Source organism: Anguilla anguilla, chromosome 13, assembly GCF_013347855.1.
Source record: "Anguilla anguilla isolate fAngAng1 chromosome 13, fAngAng1.pri, whole genome shotgun sequence".
Lineage (NCBI taxonomy): Eukaryota > Metazoa > Chordata > Actinopteri > Anguilliformes > Anguillidae > Anguilla > Anguilla anguilla.
The window spans coordinates 8800309-8823912 of record NC_049213.1 but is presented as its reverse complement, the minus strand read 5'-3'; the positions used below and the strand labels follow the sequence as shown (position 1 = coordinate 8823912).

At 39.1% G+C, this 23604-nt stretch overlaps 1 protein-coding gene across 2 annotated transcripts in view; it reads right to left on the bottom strand.

The window, feature by feature from the left end:
- slc12a5a (solute carrier family 12 member 5a) overlaps positions 1-23604 on the bottom strand; it is a 180772-nt gene that overhangs the window by 120970 nt on the left and 36198 nt on the right. For both annotated transcript variants that reach the window (XM_035388952.1, XM_035388953.1), the window contains exon 2: positions 18038-18070. In XM_035388952.1, the coding sequence (XP_035244843.1) occupies positions 18038-18070 (33 nt within the window). The remainder of the gene's footprint in view (positions 1-18037; positions 18071-23604) is intronic.

Sequence of the window (23604 nt, the reverse complement as noted above, 5' to 3'; positions counted from 1 at the left end):
TAGGTAATCAGAGCACTACTTAGTCAGGAAAATGGTGAGCATTGTAGGGCTGAATGGCCTTTTCTCCTCATTGTCATTTGATGCTATGTTATGTTTGATATGTATTGTGCTTTCATAGTGTTCCCAACAATGTTAGACTCCACAAGAGCAAGTTAATTTTGCAGTGGAAATAAAACTACTGTCCAGAAACGAACTAGCACTCTGCTGAGGCTGGCCTCAACTACCTCAAGGGCATTCAACTTTGAACTAAATGTATGACCTGCCAAGATAAAACATGCATCTAACAGTTCACTAAAAAATGTACACTCAAATATCTGGGCATGACACAAAATACACCTGGTAGAGACAGAAGATACCAAGGGTCTTTAATTTCAGCTTCAATAATAGAGGAATTGCTTTTGTTCTCACAAGCAATTCTAAATGGCCAATTCTAAGATGGAATTATACGTAGAAGCCAGGAATGCCTGAAAAGGATCGACAGAAAATCCTGATACTGACACAAAATATTATTTAGGCACTGACAGAAGGTTAATACCAGAATAATACTGACATCACATTCTGAAAACAAGGGACAAACATGCTACATTTACAAGTAGAGCATTGAGTTAAAGATCATTTATGTTTAGACAATAATTGATTGTGCTCTAACTAAATCTGGGACCAAATCAGTCCATAACATTTAAACCATCACAATTCCAAGTACAAAGTATGTGTAACTTATGTTGTAAGAGTTATAAAGGGCCCAGGTTGTGACTCAATAGTAATATTTAATAGTAATTCCCCAGCACAGACCAGTCTCACATACAGTATATGTCTTGGATTACTATAGCCTATTCTCAGTAGATTCCTATAGTCAACTATAACTGTATCTATTGTCATCTAATGTAAACCCCTAAATATTTTTAAAACGGCATCGCTGTATTTGTATAGAAGGGTGTAAATTTACTGAAGCAACTCAGGTCAGGAAACTTCATTTAAGGGTACAATAAAAGTGCTCCACTTAGGACTTCCATCACTCCTCATCTTTTTTATGAATGGTGTAATATTCAACAAATAAAAAAGAACTCACTGCATCCAGCACAGGATGTACAAGTGCTTTGGTAGGCTGCTCAGGTCATTGTAATTTGGTCATGTTTGTTTTATTTATTTGAATCTGTGCTGTTCAAGACAAGTATATATCTATCTAACTTTTTTTTTACAGTCCTTTCAGTGCCTTCTAATCCACAGAATTGAGATTTTTATAATTAGCCTCATCTCTTCACCATTTGTACACTTCGATATTCATGATGAATGAGTGTCCGGAATATTCATAAAATTAGCATAATAACCCATGAATATTTTCTTCAAATCAAGAGCCATGCTTTTAACACTTATAGTGGCCATAAACTCGAAGATTACTTCAGCAAAAGACCAGGTTTTCTTGTTCAGAGCTGTCCTTCAGGGAAATATTCACACTGCGCCCCTGCCAATCTTTCTACCTTGAAGATAGATATTAACAATAACAACCATTTCGGGCCACAAATGAAATATGCACATGTATAATTTCGACAGGATTAACAGGGACATTGCTTTTTCCATTCATGGGAGAAAATGACTCACCATCAGCACATGGCTGCAGCAGTGGCCAACCAAGGCCTCACCTGGTGGGTTACAGAGACACTTAAAATGCATGGGATAAGCTTTAACTAAAGCTTTGCAATTGAGGTTGATATAGGCCTACTGCTTATGTACTTTGTAAATATTATTATTATTATTATTATTATTATTATTATTATTATTATTATTATTATAATGTTACACCACCAGGTTCGAATCCAGACTGTGCCACTGAGAACAGAGCTGGGAGCCCTGGTGAGAGGAGGAATGACTGACCACAGCACTCCTTAGAGAGAGGGTTTAAAATAACACCGTAAGAGCTGCAGAGCCGTAGAATCAGCCACTGCTTCAGTAGTGTTTGTTTCACTTTGCTAGCTAAAGGGGAGCATTATTAACTGAAAACCAATTTCAATCAAATGGGTCTCTATGGAAACAGATGGCAGGTGTGCTAACCCCAGTCAACTTTTGGGTGTACCCCTATGTAGGAATCTCTGCGTTTTGTCCATGGACTTGGTGCAGAAAGCATAACTGACCCAAAGAGCGGTTTGTGATAATGGAATGATAGTTAAATACTATGCATATTATTGCATATACTTTGTTTATTGTAATGGCCATAGAACTCCTTTTGTACATTTGTTAAAATTTATCTGCATCACTGACTACACAAATGCCTTGATATTTCTCATGCTTTAATACCTTCCAGTTTATTCATCTAAATTGTTAGTCAGTTTGAAATATTTGAATCTATTTATTTCTATTTCTTTTTCCATATATTACTTAATACTGTATAAAATATGTATGCACAATATGCATTACTGTATATAATAACAATTTAAATGTTTAGTGTATGATAATTTGTAATAATAATTTATGATACATTTTACCTACCAATACAAATAAATTAGCACAGTATGCCATTCATTTCAGTTCAAGCATTGTACGCAACCCATTTTCAAGAGATACTGCAACAGAGAGACAGAGAGGTATTTATTAATATAAAGGGGAAGCTCAAGACTATGACTGCAGTACTCTAAATACATATACAGCAGAAACATTGCAAAATATGCCCAATACAGCGATACACCTTCATTGAAACAAAACCATAATGGAAAAAAACCATTGTAATAAAATTCCAATTACTGCTGGTTTAATTATTATAATTATAATATATAAGCTAGTTCAGTTATGACATCACCTTCAAGTTCTGAACAAAGGCCATTTTAAGCATGCCCATACTGTATGTCAGAGGTCCTACTGTAATAACAGGGCACAATGCAGACATTACATGTGCCCATCTCGACCACTCAGATCTCTGCTGACAGGACAATCATCTTTCAGATGCAAGTAAAACAGCCAACAAAATAGCTTGCATTTATGGAACAAAGGTTTCAAACACTTGTTTGTCCTTTTCATTATCCATAGCCATTTCCTCCAGAGGGGCAGTTTTTGCAATGCAACACCTTCTGCCATCAGTGCCTTCAAGGTATCCTGTCCTCAACAAAAGTAGCAATCTGTCTCAAATATATATAATCAGCCAGCAGTGCAAGAACCCAAGCAGTGACTGCCATAGGCCTCACGGTTCCTTCATGACATCCGTATTCATTAGAGAGATATATATGACTAGAAATAAATGTCACATTCTTAGAGGAGCAGAGCTGAATTTTCCCAGGAAATGTTTTCACCCATGACATGATGGCAGCACATTCATAATGCACAGTTCACTGCCCATGTTTCAGAAGCACTTTGCATCAGCAAATGTTACAGCAGCTCACCAGAAATAAACAGGGTATACACACTGACAAAAGCATAAAATCACATCCTAGGGGAAGACTGAGACAGAGGAACTGCAAGACAGACCCTTGAATTGAATCCAAGACCCAAGTTGAAACCTGTTGCCAGACAGCGTGCTTTCCTTTTTTGAGAGGAGAGAGACCATCTTTACATATATCAAAATGTCTAAGGCGTATTAATTAAATAAATACAATGACGAAGAGCTGGGCAGTACAGGCTTCACACTGCATGGGCCCTCACAACCTAGCACAGACATGGCATGAGGAATGTCATGAACCTAATATCCATATTGCCAATGGTAATTGTAATATGCTTTTGGTTTAGCAAACATAACCACTTCAGAGTTACTCACTTTGATTATTTTATTATAGCCACTGGATATGTAAAACTTATGCAGAGACCGCACTGCACACACCAGGGGGTGCCCAATACGTTGATTGTGATCAGATCTCCCATTTCTATCAAAGATTCTTAAGTAATGTGTAGCACAACAACTCTCTTCTTTCCTACAGGATAACAATGAGAGTTTTCAGTTTTAGAAAGCTTCCTAGTACTGTGACAGCACTCAATAGTCCAAGTGTGGTCTGACAAAGGTATTATACAAGATGAGTATAACTTCCTTGGATTTATACTCAATACTTTTGGCTGTATACCCCAGCATCCTGTTGGCCTTTTTCACTGCTACAGCGCAGTGCCTAGAACCTCAACCATTACTCCCGAGTCTTTTTCAAATTGAGCACATTCCAATTTTGTTCCTCCCATGCACTTGACATCCTCCCCGATTTTCTTTATCCTACTGCAGTACACAAAGAAACTTTAGGGATTCCTTTTTGCATCTTGGGTAATTTGCCTTTCAAAGTGTCTGTTTGCTAACTTTAGTTCTTTTTTTAGCACGCATACTACAATACCCCAGCCTTATTACTCTCCATACTGTCTCTTTTTTAAAAAACTCTATCGTATGGGTTTGTTCATACATTAGGGACACTGCTTTTTCAACTCACTTTTATTAACCTTTAGAATGAATTTACACTGTGCATCAAGAACAACCCTTTTAAGCCAGCCCCTCTTTTCAGTTACAGTCTTACAATCAAGAAGTTGCACCCAGTCTATATTAGTTAAACTTGCTCACATCTTGTTAAAGTTGCCATGCGTAAAATGAAAATTTCTGGACTTTCAAACTTATGCCAAAATATCAGACCTAACTGCAGAAAGATCACTCATTCCAAGTGGCTCCACTACCTCTATGCTGCAAATTCTGTCGAGATCATTACATAGCACAAGATCCAGAATTAATTTCCCCCGTCGGCTGACTGACATACTGTGCCAAAAATGGTCATTTATGACATCAAAAAAGGCCTGCTTAGAATAACAGAGAAGAGTGGATAATCCATTCAAAGACTAGTGCCCCCCCCCTGACCACCCACCCCACCCCCCCAGTAAAAAAGAGAAAGTAACCCATGAGAGGCTCTTTTGTGAATCTTTATCAATGGTGTCAATAATTTGAGACCTGACTGTATTTTGGGCCCTGAGGGAGGTGAAGCAGGGCAGGGGGGTGGGTACATCATCTGCTATTCTCAGAGAGGATCATTGCTAATTTTAAAATTATATGCAGTGCCATTGCATGTGTTCAGAGTACAGTGTTGATATACATAAATGCAGAACATTTCTGTGTGCTGTCATGTCAAATTCATGTCCATTTGTACAATTCCTGAGAAAAAATTTATCCAGACACTGATGCACAATGGGCCTTATTTCTTCCCCTTAATTAGTCATCCAATTTGCCAGTTTTCCTGCACTCTATCTCCCACTTCCCCCAAACTTTTTGGGAGGGTCATAGAAAGGTTTGACTGTCATTTGTGGCCTAATGAATGTGGATTGCAAAGATGGCAGTGAAGTTCATTACCATGTTTACTTGGTTAATAGGCCAAATTATGTTATTGCCTCTGACTACCATTAACATGGAGTTTTGAAATATTAAACATGTGCTTTATTAATAAATATATAGTACATTTACACTATTATGTCATTGTAGCAAACTGACAGGAATAGGGAGAAGGTATTCTTAACTCTAGGGAGCTCACACTAATCCTTTTAGCACATCAAAGATTTAAGTTGAGGAGTACTCCAGCCAAAGTGAGCCAGATAAAGTGGGAAATGATAAATAAAGCTTTAAAAATACACAGATCAAGAAAAAAAAAACCACGCTGACCGAGGACGACACGGTCTATAGAACTGGCAACAAAATGGCTTCTCTTTCCATCTCATGAAGATTGCACAGTCTAAGGACTCTAAGACTGCAGACTCTAAAGGTATATTACCCCCTTTGAATCAGAAGTCATTAGTTAATGCCTTGTCCCTGATTTCCTATGGCCTGGAGGGTCTCTTAATTATAGAATTATTGAAAATACCAGTCAATTTTATTACATTATTATTTTTTTATTATTGTTTTTATTACATTACATTTATTTAGCGTGCAAAAAGTGCAAATCACGGTCATCGGACAACTACAAAACACAGGTTCAATAAGGTACAATACTAATTTCGTACAGCTATTTATATTACAACCAATGGTACCTGAAATTTAAAAGAAACTAGCGAATATTGCCACTATAACAAATAGCAACATCTCATACTCTCCAGCCCGTTTACGATAAACTCCCAAACCAAAAACAAAGAGGCGCAACATACATAAACCACCAGAACCAACAACATTTGCCATCAGTATTTTAAACACAAAAATATCAGAATTTACATGACAAAGAACAGAATGAAAAGTAACCAAAACTGCAGCAAATAGTGGCAGGAGTCCCTCAACTCACCCTGCTAGCATCAAAAGGAACATTCTCTTTGTGCAGCATATAGGCATGCAGGGTCTCTGAGTGTTTGGGTTTCCTCCACAGGGCAATAAAGCCATAAACTGTCAAAGGAGAGAAAACTCCCCCTGTTAGAATGCCTCCAGGGTGACCCTACTTGCCCAATAATTTTTATTTTGTTGTTGGTGGAGCGGGGAGGGGGACAGAGAATAAAAAGATACATTCCTATGGTCACACAAATTATATGGCCAGTTTCTCAAAGGTGATAATCTAAAGACTACATATCCAATGATACAAAGTATGCATCAGTCATGGACACATTATTTTATATCAAGGGCAACTTACACAGCTTTAATTTCTGCATGTTATTCATTTCACTTTCGCATCTTAGCCATGTATACAAGTGAATATTACAATGCTCTGTGCCTGGTATAAATCAGTATGCACTGCGGCTAATTAAAGTAATTAATGACAGTGTTATGTTCACCCTCAGGCTAGGAATAGCCATAAACATCCATAATCTGACCCACTTTTCCAAACAAAAAAAAGTGGAATTGGGGTTTCAATAAATAAATAACTTTAGAAGTGTGCAAAAGGTTTAGCTTTAAAAGTATTTGCCAGGGGGTGTCTCGTGGCGTAGCCTGTAGACTGTCCACATGCTCATTACAAGCCGCAACGTTGGCGGTTCGAGTCTGACCGTATGACCTTTGTCGCACGTCTCTCCCTCTCTCTTCCCCTGTTCTTCCTGTCTCTCTACACTGTTCTGTCCAATAAAGCTGAAAACCCCCCTTTAAAAAGTATTTGCCAGTAGAAATGCAGCAGAAATATTTAAAATGATCCAGAAATGACTCTCCTTGGCACAGCTTCACAAATAAGCACCATTCATCTTGATGATAGAGGTCAAGAATAAATGCAAATTTTAATCACCTTGCCTGAGATGATGGCTTTGCTTATTCAACAAAACCATGCATTCTACATTTAATTTGGATGTTCACAGCAAAGGCTTAGATACAACAAATATTTGCCCTTAATAAAGCAGTATTAAAAAATATAATTTGCTCATTTTTCTTAACTAACACGTTTTGATGCATTGGTTTTGGTTATTGCTGAACACAATAAACTGTTTGTGAAAAACAAAAACAAATAGTAGCATCTTTGAGCTTTGCACATATCCCGTTAATCAACTGTTGATCTCCGACTAGCAATATTGCAGTTGAAAGTTTGCAGTCTTCATTTACAAAATTTCTTTGAGTGAACACGTGGCTAAACTGGGATGTGTACATGTACACATTTGCAAAAACGGTTACCCCCACTTTAACTGTAAAGTGCTTCTATAACCAAATAAGGCATTAGAAACAGTGCAGCATAAATTTGTTGACTGCTGAAATCAAAATGCTAATCCAGTTGGTAATCCACAGTCCTTTTTGGAGGGTCTGCAGTTTGCTCAGTCCCTCTACTGTTGTATAGTTTTAACAAATTTTGTACCCTGGGGGGAACATTATTTGCATGTAAACAATAGGAGGACAGTGCACTGGATAAGCACCAGTAAGGACTGCTTATTAATATGTGAGGGTCAACAGAGTTTAATGAGCATAACGCACTCTGTAGTGTATCACCGAGAACATGCTGAGTACAGATCTATAATCTGTGTGCAGCTTTACATTACAGGTTTTAATTAGTGTTTAATAATTATTGTTTTTTTTTGGCTGGGAGGATGTACTCAAAATGAGGTTTTCCAATTTGATGTATTATATATTACAATCAATTCTATATTACAATACTCTTGAAATGATGCATGGCCTAGTGCAGGAACTATTTATGTTATTGATTTTTTTTTTTTTACCTTAGGGCTACATCTGAATGTAAAAAGTGAAAAAATTACAATTCACAGTCCTCTCTGTTTGACCAGCATGTTTTATTAAATGTGCGTGTCGCAGTACAGCGTGTGCCTTGGGGAGGACATGTGTCCTGATGGAGGCATGACTTCAGCTGAATTTGGGAAATAAAGCACTCACAGTGGGGTTCATCACAGGATGGAACCGATTAAAAATTTTAACTGACCGATCTCCAACTCTCAAGTTGTGTTCAGACACCCACGAATAACGAAATGGAGTTAATTCCCGGGCCTTTATTCAGGGGGTGTCTGGTGGCGTAGCCTGTAGAGCACTGACCACATGCTCGTTACGAGAGGTGACATCAGAGGTTTCCAGCCGCGTGAACTCTGTTGCATGCCTCTCCCTCTCATGCTCCCCATTCTTCCCGTCTCTCTACACCAGTGGTCTCAAACTCGTTGCCATGGAGGGCCGTGTGTACGCAGGTTTTCATTCCAACCAATTAATGCCGCCTTAATTGAGTCCAATTACTCATTCAGCCATGTGCATTTAACTGCACTGAAGCACAGAATATAAGTAAGTTTTTATTTAGACATTGCGGATCACCATAGACGTCGGGTCACCGTTATGTGCAAACCTGCATCCCTAATTCAGCAAATTATTGAACGAATTATATAATCAAGATCTGAGGCTTGAATAAAAACCAGCATACACATTCCATGGCACTGAGTTTGAGACCACTGCTCTACACTGTCCACTCCAATATAGCTTACAAAAACCTTTTTGCCAAAAAATTTTTAACAAAAACTGTATTCACTCAATAACGAGAAATGTTTTAAATTCCTCTTCCGTTACCAGTTTACATATACTGAACTTATTGGGGTCATATTCATTCTCATTCAAGGCAGAATGTCATTTGTGACAGTGTTTTTTTTTTTTCTAATATCATCTTGGATTTTATGTGTAATCCAAATGTAATGTAAAATATGGATTCTGAACAATGAAATTGGCAAAACATATACTCGGACAGCATCATATACCCAAATGGGATCATTGTGTTCTGTTCAGTAGATATTAGCGTATGCCACATTGACCTTTGTGTGTATTACTGTATGCTTTTACAGTCTCTTATTCATGAACAAATGTGGCACTTTCCAGTCAAGCTGGGGTCCTCTGGTCATATTTATATATAGTCTGTAGTGCAGTGTAACCCCAGGGAAAAGGAGACAACTGCTCAGAGTGATTGGGTCTTCATGTTGGAAATCTGTTTGCAGAGCTTTCTATTGTAGTGCAACATTATGCTCAGTCACAGCCACGTTTGGCAGGAAGGAATGCCACAACACCAGAGTTCCAGAACACAGCATGGAAACTCTGGCCTGGAAGACAGGGAGAGCCAAGAGGGGCACAGAGCAGAACCAGACACTTAGTTAATCCCCACTGATCTAAATGGAAGATTAAAGTACACACATTCTGAATGGGCCTTGTGCTTTACCATTACTGATCAGTCATGTCAGCTCATCAATGGAGCTAATTATGGGAAAACAAGTGCACCTTCTTAATCATCATTTTATAACATTGTATATCATCGTAATAATAAATGATAATCAACAAGATCCACTTCTCTTTATTTATATAATATTAAGAACAACAACAACAACAATAATAATAATAATAACAAAAACAAGAAGTAGAAACTATTCTTTATAGTAATACCTGAGAAGTAGCAGCTTCCTTTCTTTGTGTGGTCCCCTGGTTTGAAACATATTTCCTTTAGTGACATATTATACCACGGCGAATACATAATTATTCTGCTAGTGCGTTCCAGTGACAAAGCACTGGGACATTGTACACAAATAACAAAGTTGCTAGTCAGCTTGGATGCAATCAGCAAAATTAACTCGCCAAAACTGTGTGAAGAAAAAACCCGGAACATGTCAATGCTAAGGAACGAACTGAGCCCGAGCTGCCTCAGGGAGAGCCAGAATGAAGGCCCATAACCCACTGTGATTGCTGGCCATTGCGTCACTCTAAAGGAATCCTCTCCAGTTCTGCATTTAAACATGTTCACAGCTTCTTCAGTCTCAGGGCCCCATAATGCATCACTTATTTTCCTAAGAGAGATTAAGCTCCACTCGTCCTTACCAACCACCACAAGCACAAAATTGAATTTTTGACCTCTGCTCCTCCTGTGATGCAATTTCAGTGCTGCGAACTAAGCCAAACAGACGGTCCGCCGATCAACCTCTCGACCATCCCTAACATCTCTAACATTCATCGGGCTTCTTGCCATTAACAAACTGCCGTTACTGCATTTTATATGAGGTCCGTACCTCATGAACAAAAATGAAAAAGCCAAAAAACCTGGCCATCAGTACGGTCCACACAGATTTTTAACCCTTGAACACATTTCAGAAATACATTTCCCATGATACACCTTGTTTTTAACAGATGCCATTTCATGTGGATGTGCTCGCCGGCCAGCTCGCATGCTGCCAGTTGCGCTAGCGCTGCGCCCGCCAGTCCGCCCGTGATCCGCGTCTGATCGTCTGATCTGGCCGGTAGGGATTTACATCAACCCGCAGGCTTCTCGCAGCGTGACGCACCCCCGCTCACAATCCTCACCGAACCGTCTGACGCTTAATCCGCAGATTAAGGCCACGGAGTTATGGGGCAGCACTGCGTTCGCTCCAGACCCCTCAACATTAATAAAGCAGAGTGGGAAATGTGAAGGCCAACCGAGCACCTCAAGGCCATTAATATTAAAGGTCATTTTTGCGGTAACAGAAAATATCAAACTGACGCTGGGAAGTATTTGTTCGTTCCACACTGAGTTGTTAATGACTGGAAAAGCTTAGCGGGGTTTCTAGTTGAGGCAGAGACCCTAAGTGTCCTCAAGACTACATACGACATTAAAGGCATTCCAGGCAGCAGGCAAAACGATGAGTCCAGCTCAACTTAACGGCCAGGCGTACTCATTAACCTGAAATCTAAAACCCATATTTAATCACCACCACGGTTTATTTTTTTATTTTTTTATTTTTTGTGCACATGCCTTCATTTGCAATAGCCAGCATTTATATTTTAGTTCTTGTGCCCTGTGGACTATGTTTATAGAATATAAAAATAGGTTTTTAATACTTTTTAATACTTTAACACTGGGGCTAGATCCACTGAGAAAATGAGAATAATGATTGCAGTTCAATGCTGCTTATTGTACAGCAGCTACAGACACTATCCATTCCCTATTAACAACTGATTCACTGAAGTATTGAGGCTAATTAAGTAGAAACAGCTAATTGGTGAAAGCATCAGAAGCATCGCTCACCCATTCCCTTACAAAAAAACTATGTGTTCAAAATGTGGACACCCAACATGAGAAGAATACACATGTGAATAATACAATATTCCCACTTGTTAAATAAGAGTGGAAAGATGTAACCTATGCTATTTCAAGTCACATGTTTTATTTTCACACATGAAAATTTTATTTCACATTTTAAAGTCAGTGACGTATGAAAATGTGGAGATGCAAATAATTCAATGTGACCAGTTTTCTTTTCACATGCGGAAATGTAGGACGGAGTGTGGCACAGTGGGTAAGGAACTGCGCTTGTAACCGAAAGATCGTAGGTTCGAATCCCGGGTAAGGACACTGCCGTTGTACCCTTGAGCAAGGTACTTAACCTGCATTGCTTCAGTATATATCCAGCTGTATAAATGGATACAATGTAAAGTGCTAAGTAAAAGTTGTGTAAGTCGCTCTGGATAAGAGCGTCTGCTAAATGCCTGTAATGTAATGTAATGTAATGAAATGTAAAAATGTCAAGTTTATGTGACATTTTCACATGTGAAATTTAATGAACAGGAATAGGCCTGGGACTGAAATAAGAGGATGTTTGGCTCACTAGGCCATCTGTGTCAGAAATACAGGTGACTGTGGAGGATAACTCTGTACCAAATTAGCTGGGTCTTTGGTACTGAAATCTTTGCAATGCAGCAGCAGTGTGAGCAAATAGCTGTCTTTCACCAGAGAACAGAAGTTTTATCTGAAGTGATTTTACTGTACAAAAGGCGCACGGTGGATCCAGAGATGGCGATGAAGCTCTGATGCATTCACAGTGCCCACGGGTCTTGTCTCCTAAGCCTGTGCTCTGTATTTGATAGGGCATCTGGTGCACAGCCAACCTAGATTCATATCGGTATCGGGTTACATTACATTTAATTAAGCACCAGGCAAATGTGGTTACCCCTTATCAATGGCCAGAGGTATCAATCCAAAGTTTTAGTAATAGTGTTCTATCTTGTATCTCACCTGACTGGGGCACAGAACACACACGAACACGCAAACGCGCGCACACACACACACACACACACACACACTGCCAGTAATGACCAATTTTTTAACTGGCAAAAACTGTTGAAGTCCGACAGATCTCGCCAGCCGTAATGTCTGGTAAAAAAAAAAATTCACCCTAAGCACATGAATAATTTCATGGAAATAAATGAAATTGCCACAGATAATTCTTTAGAAAATGTACATCTTCATTTTTAATGGGTGTGTAGGCTATGGGCAGGGGCGTGCCGTGGCTGTTTCAACAGTTTTAAATGAAAAGGGCCGCGAGGAGCAGAGTGGCCCCAAACTCCCATGAGACGTTCTGAAAAATGTTCATATGTTTAGCAAGATTTCAGTTTTTAAAGTTGCCCTAAAAACAGCCATGCATTTGCGGCTACATCGCGGCCTATCCAGGTACTTTCCTGAACTCTGACCTTTCCATGACAACAGTAGATGCAGTTTAAACTTCCAATTAAGTTCCATTTCCATCAAGCTGTAAGTTAGTAGCCTAGGCTAGAAAGCAAATTAAAATAACTAACGTTAAACATCGAAATATTCAGACATACTACTATAGGGAGGCACTTCGTTTTTAGGCTGGTCTCTGATACAGACATAGCACTGACTGGCCTTAGAAAAACTTTGCCACATGGCTCCTCATGTTTTACTGATCTGCAGAGAGGCCATACAGTTAGTATTTGGGGTCTTGCCACATGTTAGCCTAATGTGGGGGAAGTCATTACACAACTACCATTCCAGAAATTTGCAGATGAAGTTCTCTCTGAAAACTGAAACACATTTTCAAAGGCATGCATTAAAAATATCATTAAAAAAAGCAACACAGGATAATAATAATAATAATAATAATAATAATAATAATAATAATAATAATAATAATAAAATAAGGCTAAGGGCTCTGCTTGTTTTTGCACATTTCTGCTTGTGATTGTGCTATTTGCTGTTTTAAAAAAATATATAAAGATCTATTGTAAGGTTGCTCAGTGTTGTCTGGACCTTCAGTCAATGAACACCTCTGAGCCCTGCCAACGCTGCACTCACAATCTGCCCAAATCACCATCTCAAACAGCCAAGAGATACACATCACACTGCAGGATTAGCACCATATCATCAGGGGGACTGTAAGGGAATATTAAAGTAGTTCTGGATCCAGGTAAACTTCCATTTGAATCTCCATGGCTACAATGTTGCATGCATAATAAAATCTCCAGTGTTAATTCAACTCGTACATTTGAGTGAAATTGGGACCATATGTACGCTATACGAGTTGATTTAACACAGACTATTTTACTGTGCATCGTTAAAAAAATCCATCCCTCTCATCTAACTCTAACTTACTTCTTTCAACCAGTAACATTAGGTTGTAAGGGCTTGTATTTTCTGTTTTTGTCCAAATGTAGTCATGAATCACCACATGATTGTGGTCTATGGTGCAAACACAATGTTCAGTTGGGTAGAAGTGACGTGTATTTCCGATCACACAGAAGCTTGCGGAAAAAAAAGGTTGGGCATGGCTAGTGCAGGGAAAGGTCTGGCATCTACTTGGTGAATTGGGCTGTAGTCCTATAACCTTCATGCATCACTTTTACTGAAACAGCATGGCATGAATGATAAAACTTGCATGTTTCAGGCACATAGGTGAGTCAGTAAGATTGTCTGTTTCCACTTCTCAGGAGCTCAGCTGTTGTCATGCATTAGCAGCAATTGCCCCCTGTAGCTTTCTCCCGCTAAATCATGGCTGCCAGTGAGGAAAGCAGTGGGTTGGTGTTTGAATGAGAGACCTCCTGGGAAAACAAGGTGCAGGAGAGGTGCTCTTGCTGCTAGGTGGCATTTTCCATCGAAGGAAAATGAATTAACAGAGTTCTCAACTTCTCTAACAGAGAATGTTATCACTGTTATAACAGTGGAAACAAACAAACAAAAAAAATCCATCTGTGTGCTTGGTTAAATGACATTGTGTCACTCATAAATCACATGACGGTGATAAAGCACAGCTCATGTCGCCAGAGCCAGTGCAGAGAGGAGGAGGAGGGGCTCTCTGTGGTTCGAGCTCCACTGCGGTGGCAATTTCACTGGGGAGCAGACAGCAGCACACAATCACTATTTATTTAATTCACAAATATAACAGTATATTTTCAAAATAATATGATTTATATAAATATGATTTTCTATGGGTGCGTGTAAAGCTCCTCCTCCAAGGTGTGCCTTAACCCTTTGAAGAGTAGGTTTTTTGGAATATTTTTTTTTCTTCAAAATTCTAAGTCAGTATTCTAGAATTCCATTGCTTTCAGTTGCCAGTGGTGATTGTTACATCCAGGGCTGTTTCTGAGAGGTTTCTAATGAGATGTAGGATAGTTGGTTAAATCAGCTAAGTGTTGTGGTGAATTTTGTTATTTGGGCTGAACTGTAACTAGGTAGCCTAACGTCCTTTTTCTCCAGTTTGCTGCAAGTGAATCCACTCAAAGCCATAATTTAAGCATGCATTCTACTCTATGGTATGTTAGCTTCCATAAAATGATCCCATCTACTCACCAGTTTATTTTTAAACACAACATCTTCACCTGTGCCTTGTGGAAACACCTGAAGCTAACTACACGTATACAAAAGACTTCATTCCCTCTCCTCCTGCATAACGCCAGGTATCGCCAGATGACAGAATGTAACAGGAAACTGAGGTTGAACCCTTTCACGTATCGCTTTCATGATAATCATACAAAGGGAAGCTTTTCTCTTTGTTATAGTCCAAATTCCAAAATGGGAAACAAACACGTCCGTGTATCACAATGAACATGTCCTTTGAACTAGACATTAAACCAAAGCTGTGACTCGCTCTGGTCATTAACCCATTTAGACCTAAGGCAACCTCCTAAAACCTGAGGGTTTTCTGATAAACTTGACAGAATTGTCAACATTCACTAAAACCTTTATTTCTCAGCCTCTGTAGCAGATAGAAATAAAAACCATTTGAGAGCTTAAACCTCTGGCTTTAATTGGAAATTATTGCATTTGCCCTAAATGTTCATTAACATTTTTTGTTCAATAAAACTGACAAATGTGCTTGTTGTTTCCAGCCATATTTTCAATAAAACAAACAAACCGGCAGTGGTAGTGCAATAACTATATCAGTTTGTTCACACTCCTGTAACAGAAACGGGCTCACTGTTGTGTTCACTGTTAACTTTGGGCACACTGCATTTTCTGTCTGTAGTGTCAGTACTTGGATGATTCCATTCTTCACCACCAGATGGCATACGCTTTTTAAAAAATACTCAGCGCTCTCGCTGCATTGATGTATAATCGCCTTCCCAACGTGTATTTCAGCGAATCACGATACATTTCATCGGTCACGTGTCTTGAAAACGATGACAGCATCTAAAATGCGCTCACGTCGCACCGGGCTCTAAAGGGAGATGCATGCAAACGTTGCATCCGGTCTTAAACGGATATACACACAAATGTTGCATCCGGTCTTAACGGGTTAAAGACCCGTTGGCCTGAGGACTGACAGGGGTTCTGTCATATCCTTGCCAAATTCTCAGTTTTATCATCTCTCAATCTGGCTACATAATCCTTCTGTAGTTCAGCTGGCTACATAAATCCCTGGCCACCTCCTCATCTGATGCATGATGAGGTGTGTTCTGCAGCAAAATTTAGTGACTGACCGTCACTCAGGGGGTGTACATTGCTGTGCCAAGGCAGGGGTTAGTCACTCTTCTCCTGGGACCACTGAATGGGTCGAAAGATTCAAAAGATACAAAACCCATTCTCACTCTTTGGTAACAATGCTTACAATCACTGTATTTTGACTGTGCTTAACACTCTGGCATTGTCTCTAACTAAATTATGGGTACAATTTAGCTAGAAGGATTGGAAGCACACATATTATTAGCTACAGATGAACGATCATTTTTAAATTAGCTTTTAAATTAATACTATAATTCAAACGGTGACACACTGTACCACACACACACCTACACTTCGCAATGGCAATTTACACATCAGTGCTGCTGCTTGCCTCATAAGAACTCATTTTAAAAATACAACGCTGTATATCTTTTGTACGGCACAGTATAATTATTCCTTTTTTTAATTCTATCTTGCATATGCCTGCGCACCGCTGTTTCTGCTGTGCTGGTTTCGGTGGCCCTGGCAGGACAGCGGTAGTGTTCACACAGTGTTCCCGTCCCGGCCTGGCCTGCCTCTGTGGCTGGTCAGCCGGGTGCACTGGACCGATGCACACGAGGCCTGTAAATTAATTCGGTTTGGAGTCAGCCATATGCGCTCTACGGACCTTTCAGACTTGGCTAACCAGCAGCTGGCTGCACCAGCCATTTCTGGATTTACGCTCTGTACGGGAAAAGGAGGAGGAGTTCCCTGCACATTTTTTGCAAGGAAACCATCATCAAAGCGGCACATTCAAGCACATCACATGGACAAGACAACCAACTATTTTCACAATTATTTAAAGCAAGTGAAATATATACAGTACAGGTCAAAAATATTAACTATGTAACTAAGAATGCATGGTGTATTGGCATTTTTATTTTTACCCCACAGACACCTTTATTGTTTACGTTGGCTCGGTGTAAAATTCTTAGTTACACGAACATGGTAGCAGTAAGCCACTAAACTTGCATGTGGGCATGGCTTTTTAACACATACGTTTATAAATCCCAGACTGTTTCACATAACCTGATGAGACGCTGTATGTTACATTACATTCGTATGTTGAATTACATTTGTATATTGACAGCCAGAGACAGATCTAGAAATGATTTGCGCAGGGAAAAGAATATGTGAAAGGGCACATATGCCCACATACACATGCCATGAGGGGCCCACTGGACCCTACAGTGCCCAGGAAAGCTTCCTGTGCTATACTCACTTAGCTCCACACACTCCACACAACCACCTCAGCAGACCAGCACGGAAATATTCGCCCAAACAATCCACATGGCAGTACCATAGAGCAATGTATTCCTTAACCCTGGTCTTGGGGACCTACTGCGTATGCTGGGGTTTGTTCCAACTACAGTACCATGCTCTGTATTGTAATGGGCTCATAATTGTTATTAATTAGACACTAATCATTCTTAATTAGAATCTGTACATATATTGAAGGACAAATTACCCTCTTAACGCCACACTCTGCCAGAAATAGCTACGTATGCCAAAAAAGTAAATGTCCCATAGTCACATCCCAGGAATTACAATCAATCAGACTAACTTATCCTTTAATTTACTGTGATGTATTATATGGGGAATAATTCCAAATGAAAGCGGTTCCATTTTTAATTGATTCAATTACAGACAGATGTGATCAGCTGGGTCTGATTTGCTGAGAGAAAATGGCAGCAAGCCAAACCAGCATTGTGTTAAAATAAGTCTAACCACACAATTATGGTGGAAATTCAACACATTTTCAACAACCTTAATTCATCACGAGATTGGCTTTGACAGTGGGTACCGAGGACCAAGGTTGAGAAACACAGCTATAGAGCCCAAAATGTGAAACATATAAGAACATAACAAAAAAAAAATCATGTTTACAGACATTTAAAATGTGCAGCAATTTTTTTTGCTTGTTTGTTTATTTAGCATATCTCAGTGCTCAGGCAAGCATATCTCAGTGCAGAGAGTAGAACGGGCATTCTTACCGCTGGTGAGAGTGCACACTGTCTGCTCGGGATCTGCAATGACAGTAAAAGGTAATGGTTAGGGGTCAACGCAGCTTCTGCATGAGACAGACAAACATTGGGAAAATGAAATCTATCACTGAGGTGTTAGCAATGAAATAGCCTGCCAAATTAAATGACATCAGAAAACAAATTACATAGAGGTTTTACATAGAGAGGTTTCAATGTCATCTTTGTTGTCAAACAGTTCTAGCATCTTGGTTTTGTGCAGAGACTAATATCGAATGCATATGGACTGTCAAAAGAGAGAGGAAACATGATACAAGCTGTACATAATACAAAACACTTCCATAGTAAGAGCACTGTGATATGAATGGCACATTGAGTACAGAGACTATGTACTGTATGTAATTAACAGTCGTCCTTAACTCTGATCTGAAATCAGTGAACAGCTGTCCTTAAATTAGCCCTGGATTCAACCAACATTTGTCCTTAAATGTGGTCATTCAATCAATATTTACAGCGTCCTTCAGGCCAGCATTCAATCAACATATGCAATTTACAATTCAATCAACATTTGTCCTTAAATGTGACTCACAAATGCGAGCATTTAAATATTGTACTTTATTTAGACAGAGGGAAAGCAGAGAGGGTAACGGCCAGAGAAGGGAGCGCAGTACTGATTGCTGCCATGTCGGGGAATTGAACCCCCAACCCAACAGGGTGCCACACATCTCACCCGAAAATGAAGGGAAATGTTGATTTAATCCAGGCTTCAGCCATGAGAAACAAGAGCTTATTTTTCAAGAAACTGTTTTGGCATACTTTCTTTCAAATAAACACCTATACTAAAAAACTGAGTCCACTGAAAAGAAACTGGCAGCCATAATTGTTAAACAGTGCCTGCCAAGAGCTCCTATCTCCATATATTTGTCACACAGGTGTCTGTTTCTCTAATAGTGGGGATTCATATTGCACTTTCAAGTATTAGATTTTTTTGATGGCCAAGCAAGTGCCATCAAGAGCATTTAAGAAGTTATCTTCTTTCTTTATAGAGACACCAATTTAAGCCTGACTCAATCTGAGAATTGAGATGGTTTTCATTTCAGTGACTAAAGTTTGAAACTAAAGGAGTTTTTTTTTTAAAATAAGAACAATCCAGACAGTATATGGAAGATACAGCCAATTAGAAACCACATAAATAATCCAAGGACAGAAGTGCATGTCCTTCTGCTGAAAGTTGTTTCCCAGCTTTATTTTTCTCATTTCAGTTATTATTTTTTCTATTGGCATCTCCGATCCCACCTAAATCCCACCCCAATTCGGAAACTGTGTGCAAGCCTGGTCATGTACTGCCCCTAATGCCAGCTTGGGAGAGTGCAGACAAACTCAGTTCGCCTGCAAATCACACCAGCCAACTGCTTCTTTTCACATCCTAGCCACAAGGGGGAAGGAGTTCAAACGCATGCACAGAGAGCAAGCCCCGGTGTCTGGGGTGGTCATCAGCGGTCACTCGGGCAACGAACACTGCTATCCCTGCCAGTGAATCTCTCCCATATGCCCCCTGGGCAACGCAATCCCAATCTGAGCGCCGTCCCTGTGGGGCTGCCAGCCACCGTTGGCACAAGCTCGAGTCAGACGCGATCCCAGACCATGCGGATTTTTAGAAAAACTATCCAGCGTGGTTCTGCACACACCCGTAGTGTTGTTTGAATCCGTTTGAGGTACATGTCATCAAAGCACAAGACCACTCATCACGTAAACATTAAAATCAGCCGACAAAATAGGGAAGAGAAAGACATGAAATATGAAACGCTGCAACCTTTTGCGGCATAAAAATAAAGAGGAATGCACTTCTCTGCATAATGATGTGAGGCGACCAGAGTGCTGTGTTTCTCTGCAGTTGGCGCAATTATAATCAAGAATATTTGTCAAGAATACGTCAGATATCAACTATCGTCATTAATCAACCTCTAGGATGCTTTTCGCTGATTCCCATTTTAAATCCCATCAATCTGAAGAAATTGCATTCAAATCCACATGAAAGTAACCTGTCTGACATGGCTGCCTGTTACCCTGTCTTTGTTATTTCAGATTATTAAAATAAATTATTGCTGGCCGCTGTCAGAAAAGCCCGGCCTTGAAATATCAAACTTTGTATGATGTATAATAGCGGCAAATAGAAATGTGATTGTGGTGCCCGAGGAGTTTGGAGCGAGCCTCTTGCTTCCACTTAGATGACTGGAATAAATGCATTATTTAGCAGGGAGATTTGTTCTCTGAGGAAAGCATGCTGTTTACCAGCACACTCAAGGTGCTCTTTAGTGTCAGAGAACCACTCTGAAATTAAATGCTATTTCGTTCTTTGGAGGTTTTATCTTTACGTCTCCCACGGCTACAGAGACTCCACCATTTGTTACAGTTCAGCTTTACTTGCCATAAGATTTGTAAACAAATGTGTATGTGGAAAATTGTGTGTTTTATTTATTATTCTTGATTTTTAAAAAATATATTTCTTGGTTATTATATGCAAAGGTTTGGTCACCCCAAGTGGCATGCTTTATTAAATTCAATAGAAAATTCAGCAAATAAATAGCAATGGCACATTAAAATTTGCATATATTAAATTTGTTATACCCATGCAATCACACACATGCGCACACACACATACAAAATGTCATTTTTGCCTGGAAGTACAGGTGTTGGACTGTGATGAGAGAGGGTATCAGTGAACAACACATTCCTTCATACAACAGGCACAGACAGAGGAGAGGCCGAAGTTACCATCTTCCTCAATCGCACGCATGCATGTACACGCGCATGCCACGTACACACACACACACACACACACACACACACACACTTGTGCATGCCATTACATATTCACTCTATTAATTATTGATCACTTGCTTTCCTGATATACTACGCCTGACTGCTATGTCAGTGGATTTCCTTCTCCATTTCTCCCCCTTCTCATTCTTTTTCATTGCTCACTGAAGAGGCTTTTTTGTGCCCACATTGTTTCTGTGTCGTAACATCCATCCCTACAGGCCTTGAACGGGAAGGAGAAAGGAGTACACAAAATAACCAATGCTATTGAAAATACTTCTTTTTCCCACCTAACATGATATTTTTAATATAAAGACTAAAAAAAGAACTAGACATAACCAGATAACATAACATAACATAATGAGGAGAACAGGTCATTCTGCCCAACAATGCTCACCGTTTTCCTGACTAAATTGTACCTACTGCTCTGATTACCTAGAGACTAGATAGTATCTAACACCATATCAAGCCTAACCCTAACCCAATTAATCCCCTTTATGAATTTAAAAACATCAATCAAATCACCTCTAAGTCTCCTTTTACTGAGCTTGTAGAGATTAAGCAACTTAAGTCATTCCTCATAGCTTTTGTCTTTCACACCAGGAATCAATTTGTTTGCCCTTCTTTGAACCTGTTCCAGAGCCTCTATATCTTTCTTGTAATACAGTCCCTAGAACTTCACACAATACTCCCAAGTGTGGTCTAGCAAATGTATGCATGAAATAAGTATAACTTAACATAACATAACATACTGTAATGACGACAACAGGCCATTCAGCCCAACAATGCTCACCATTTTCCTGACTAAATTGGTGCTCTGATTATCTAGTACAGACTAGACAGTATCCAACACTGTATCAAGCCTGGTCTTGAAAATTCTCAGTGTCTGCCTCTAGCACGTGACCTGGCAGGCTATTCTACACATTGGCTACTCACTGCGTGAAAAAATTATTTCTAATGTCTGTACGGAATTTACCTTTCGCTAATTTATGCCCTCTACTAACAGTACTCAATCTGAAGTCTCTAGCAGTTCACTATTCACAGCAGCCTCAAGTTCCAAAAACTTATTTTTGATACTTCTAGCATTTAAAGGCTTTTCAGATTATTACTTCTACACATCCTATTCTCCAACCCCCCACCGTCCCAAGCCAGCCTTACTAAAAGTTTGCCTTAAAAAGATTTCATTGGTGTTCACACTATTATAGGAAGGTTTGACAGCTTCCATCCGGACAGTCAGCACCTCCCTACCCTTTTCACTCACTGACCTTCATTGCTTGATCTTCATACCTCCACATGTCACACCTTGCTACTAGCCACCCGAGTCTAGTTTTATCCTCCTGTGTAGCATTGTTTGTTTTGTTATTTCTCGTTAAAAGTCTCAGTAAAAGACTTACTATTTAACTTACCTCTGCCTCTCTATGATCTCTGGGCCTGGGTCCTAATCTTTCTGTAAGTCATAACACCGCCATATAAAAAGGTCATTTTACATACTGGTTGTTGACAGATTTAATATATGCAGAATTATAGCAAATACATGTATATTTATTCAAAGTTATGGTACTCAATAGGCCATATCCATGCCATGATAATGCATGAAAGGTTATGCTGTGAAGCTGGTCTTCGAAAATTGGATCAAGAGGATATGTGTTAAAATCTACATATTCACACATGAGTAAATATCCAACTGTTAATTCAGTTTGTAATTAGTATTTCATAGGCTTCCTCAATATGCTTTGCATTAATGTTATGCATATACAAATATTTTTTTATTTATCCGTTATTCATCTAGTTGAGTTGCACATCTTTTTCAAGCCCTGGCTAAGAGGTTAGAGCACAAAGCATTAAATACAATGCAGCACAGTATATAGGCCTACAAAAACAATAACCCTTATGATCTCATAGGGTCTCAATGCTTAATCTTATACAGTGTAGGTCAACAGCACCTTATGTTATAGCAAAAGCACATCTCAATGTTTTTGCAAATTAATAAGTGTTTTTTTTATTGTTATTTTTGGCCAGTTCTTCACTCTAATACATTCAGTACAATCCATTTTTACACGGTATTTAATGAAGCACGAGCAGTTAATGCCAAGCAAAGTACATTCATGCACGGCCAGTGTAGGTTGAGAGGGAATGACCATAGTCCATTTGGAAGGTACCCATACGGAAAAGAAATATATGTAAAATATATATTTTAACATATATTTTAACAATATATGTAAATATTAAAAATTGGCACATTAAATATATTTTGTTTAAATGTTTAAATGTTTTCTGACTATTATAATGATTGTGAAGGCAATCTATATAGAATCTCTTTTTAAACCATGTTGTATATCAATCATAAAAAAATATTTCATGTCAAGGTTTGAGATTTTGTTCCAGGAACCCCATATGAGAAAATTTTAATTAGATATGATTATAACTGTACGCAAGTGGGTAGTTAAACCTATGATTAGAATGGATTCTTAATTGTCTGCCATTGTGATAAATTAGTGAAACTTTACTATTCCTCATTTACAGGGGACCTAACTTCCACAAGGATGTCTGGGGTTTCCTTGACCCACAGAATCAAATAGACAATAGCAATTCAAGCACAAGTACCTAAACATGCCACATACATTCATTTTAGTGTACATTTCATAGCTAGGAGTGTAGGCTAATTGTATACCTTTGCATATTCATGTCCATATATTTCTAACCAAAATATACAGTGACATATTTTAAACATATATTCAAACATATGTTCTGTATGTTCT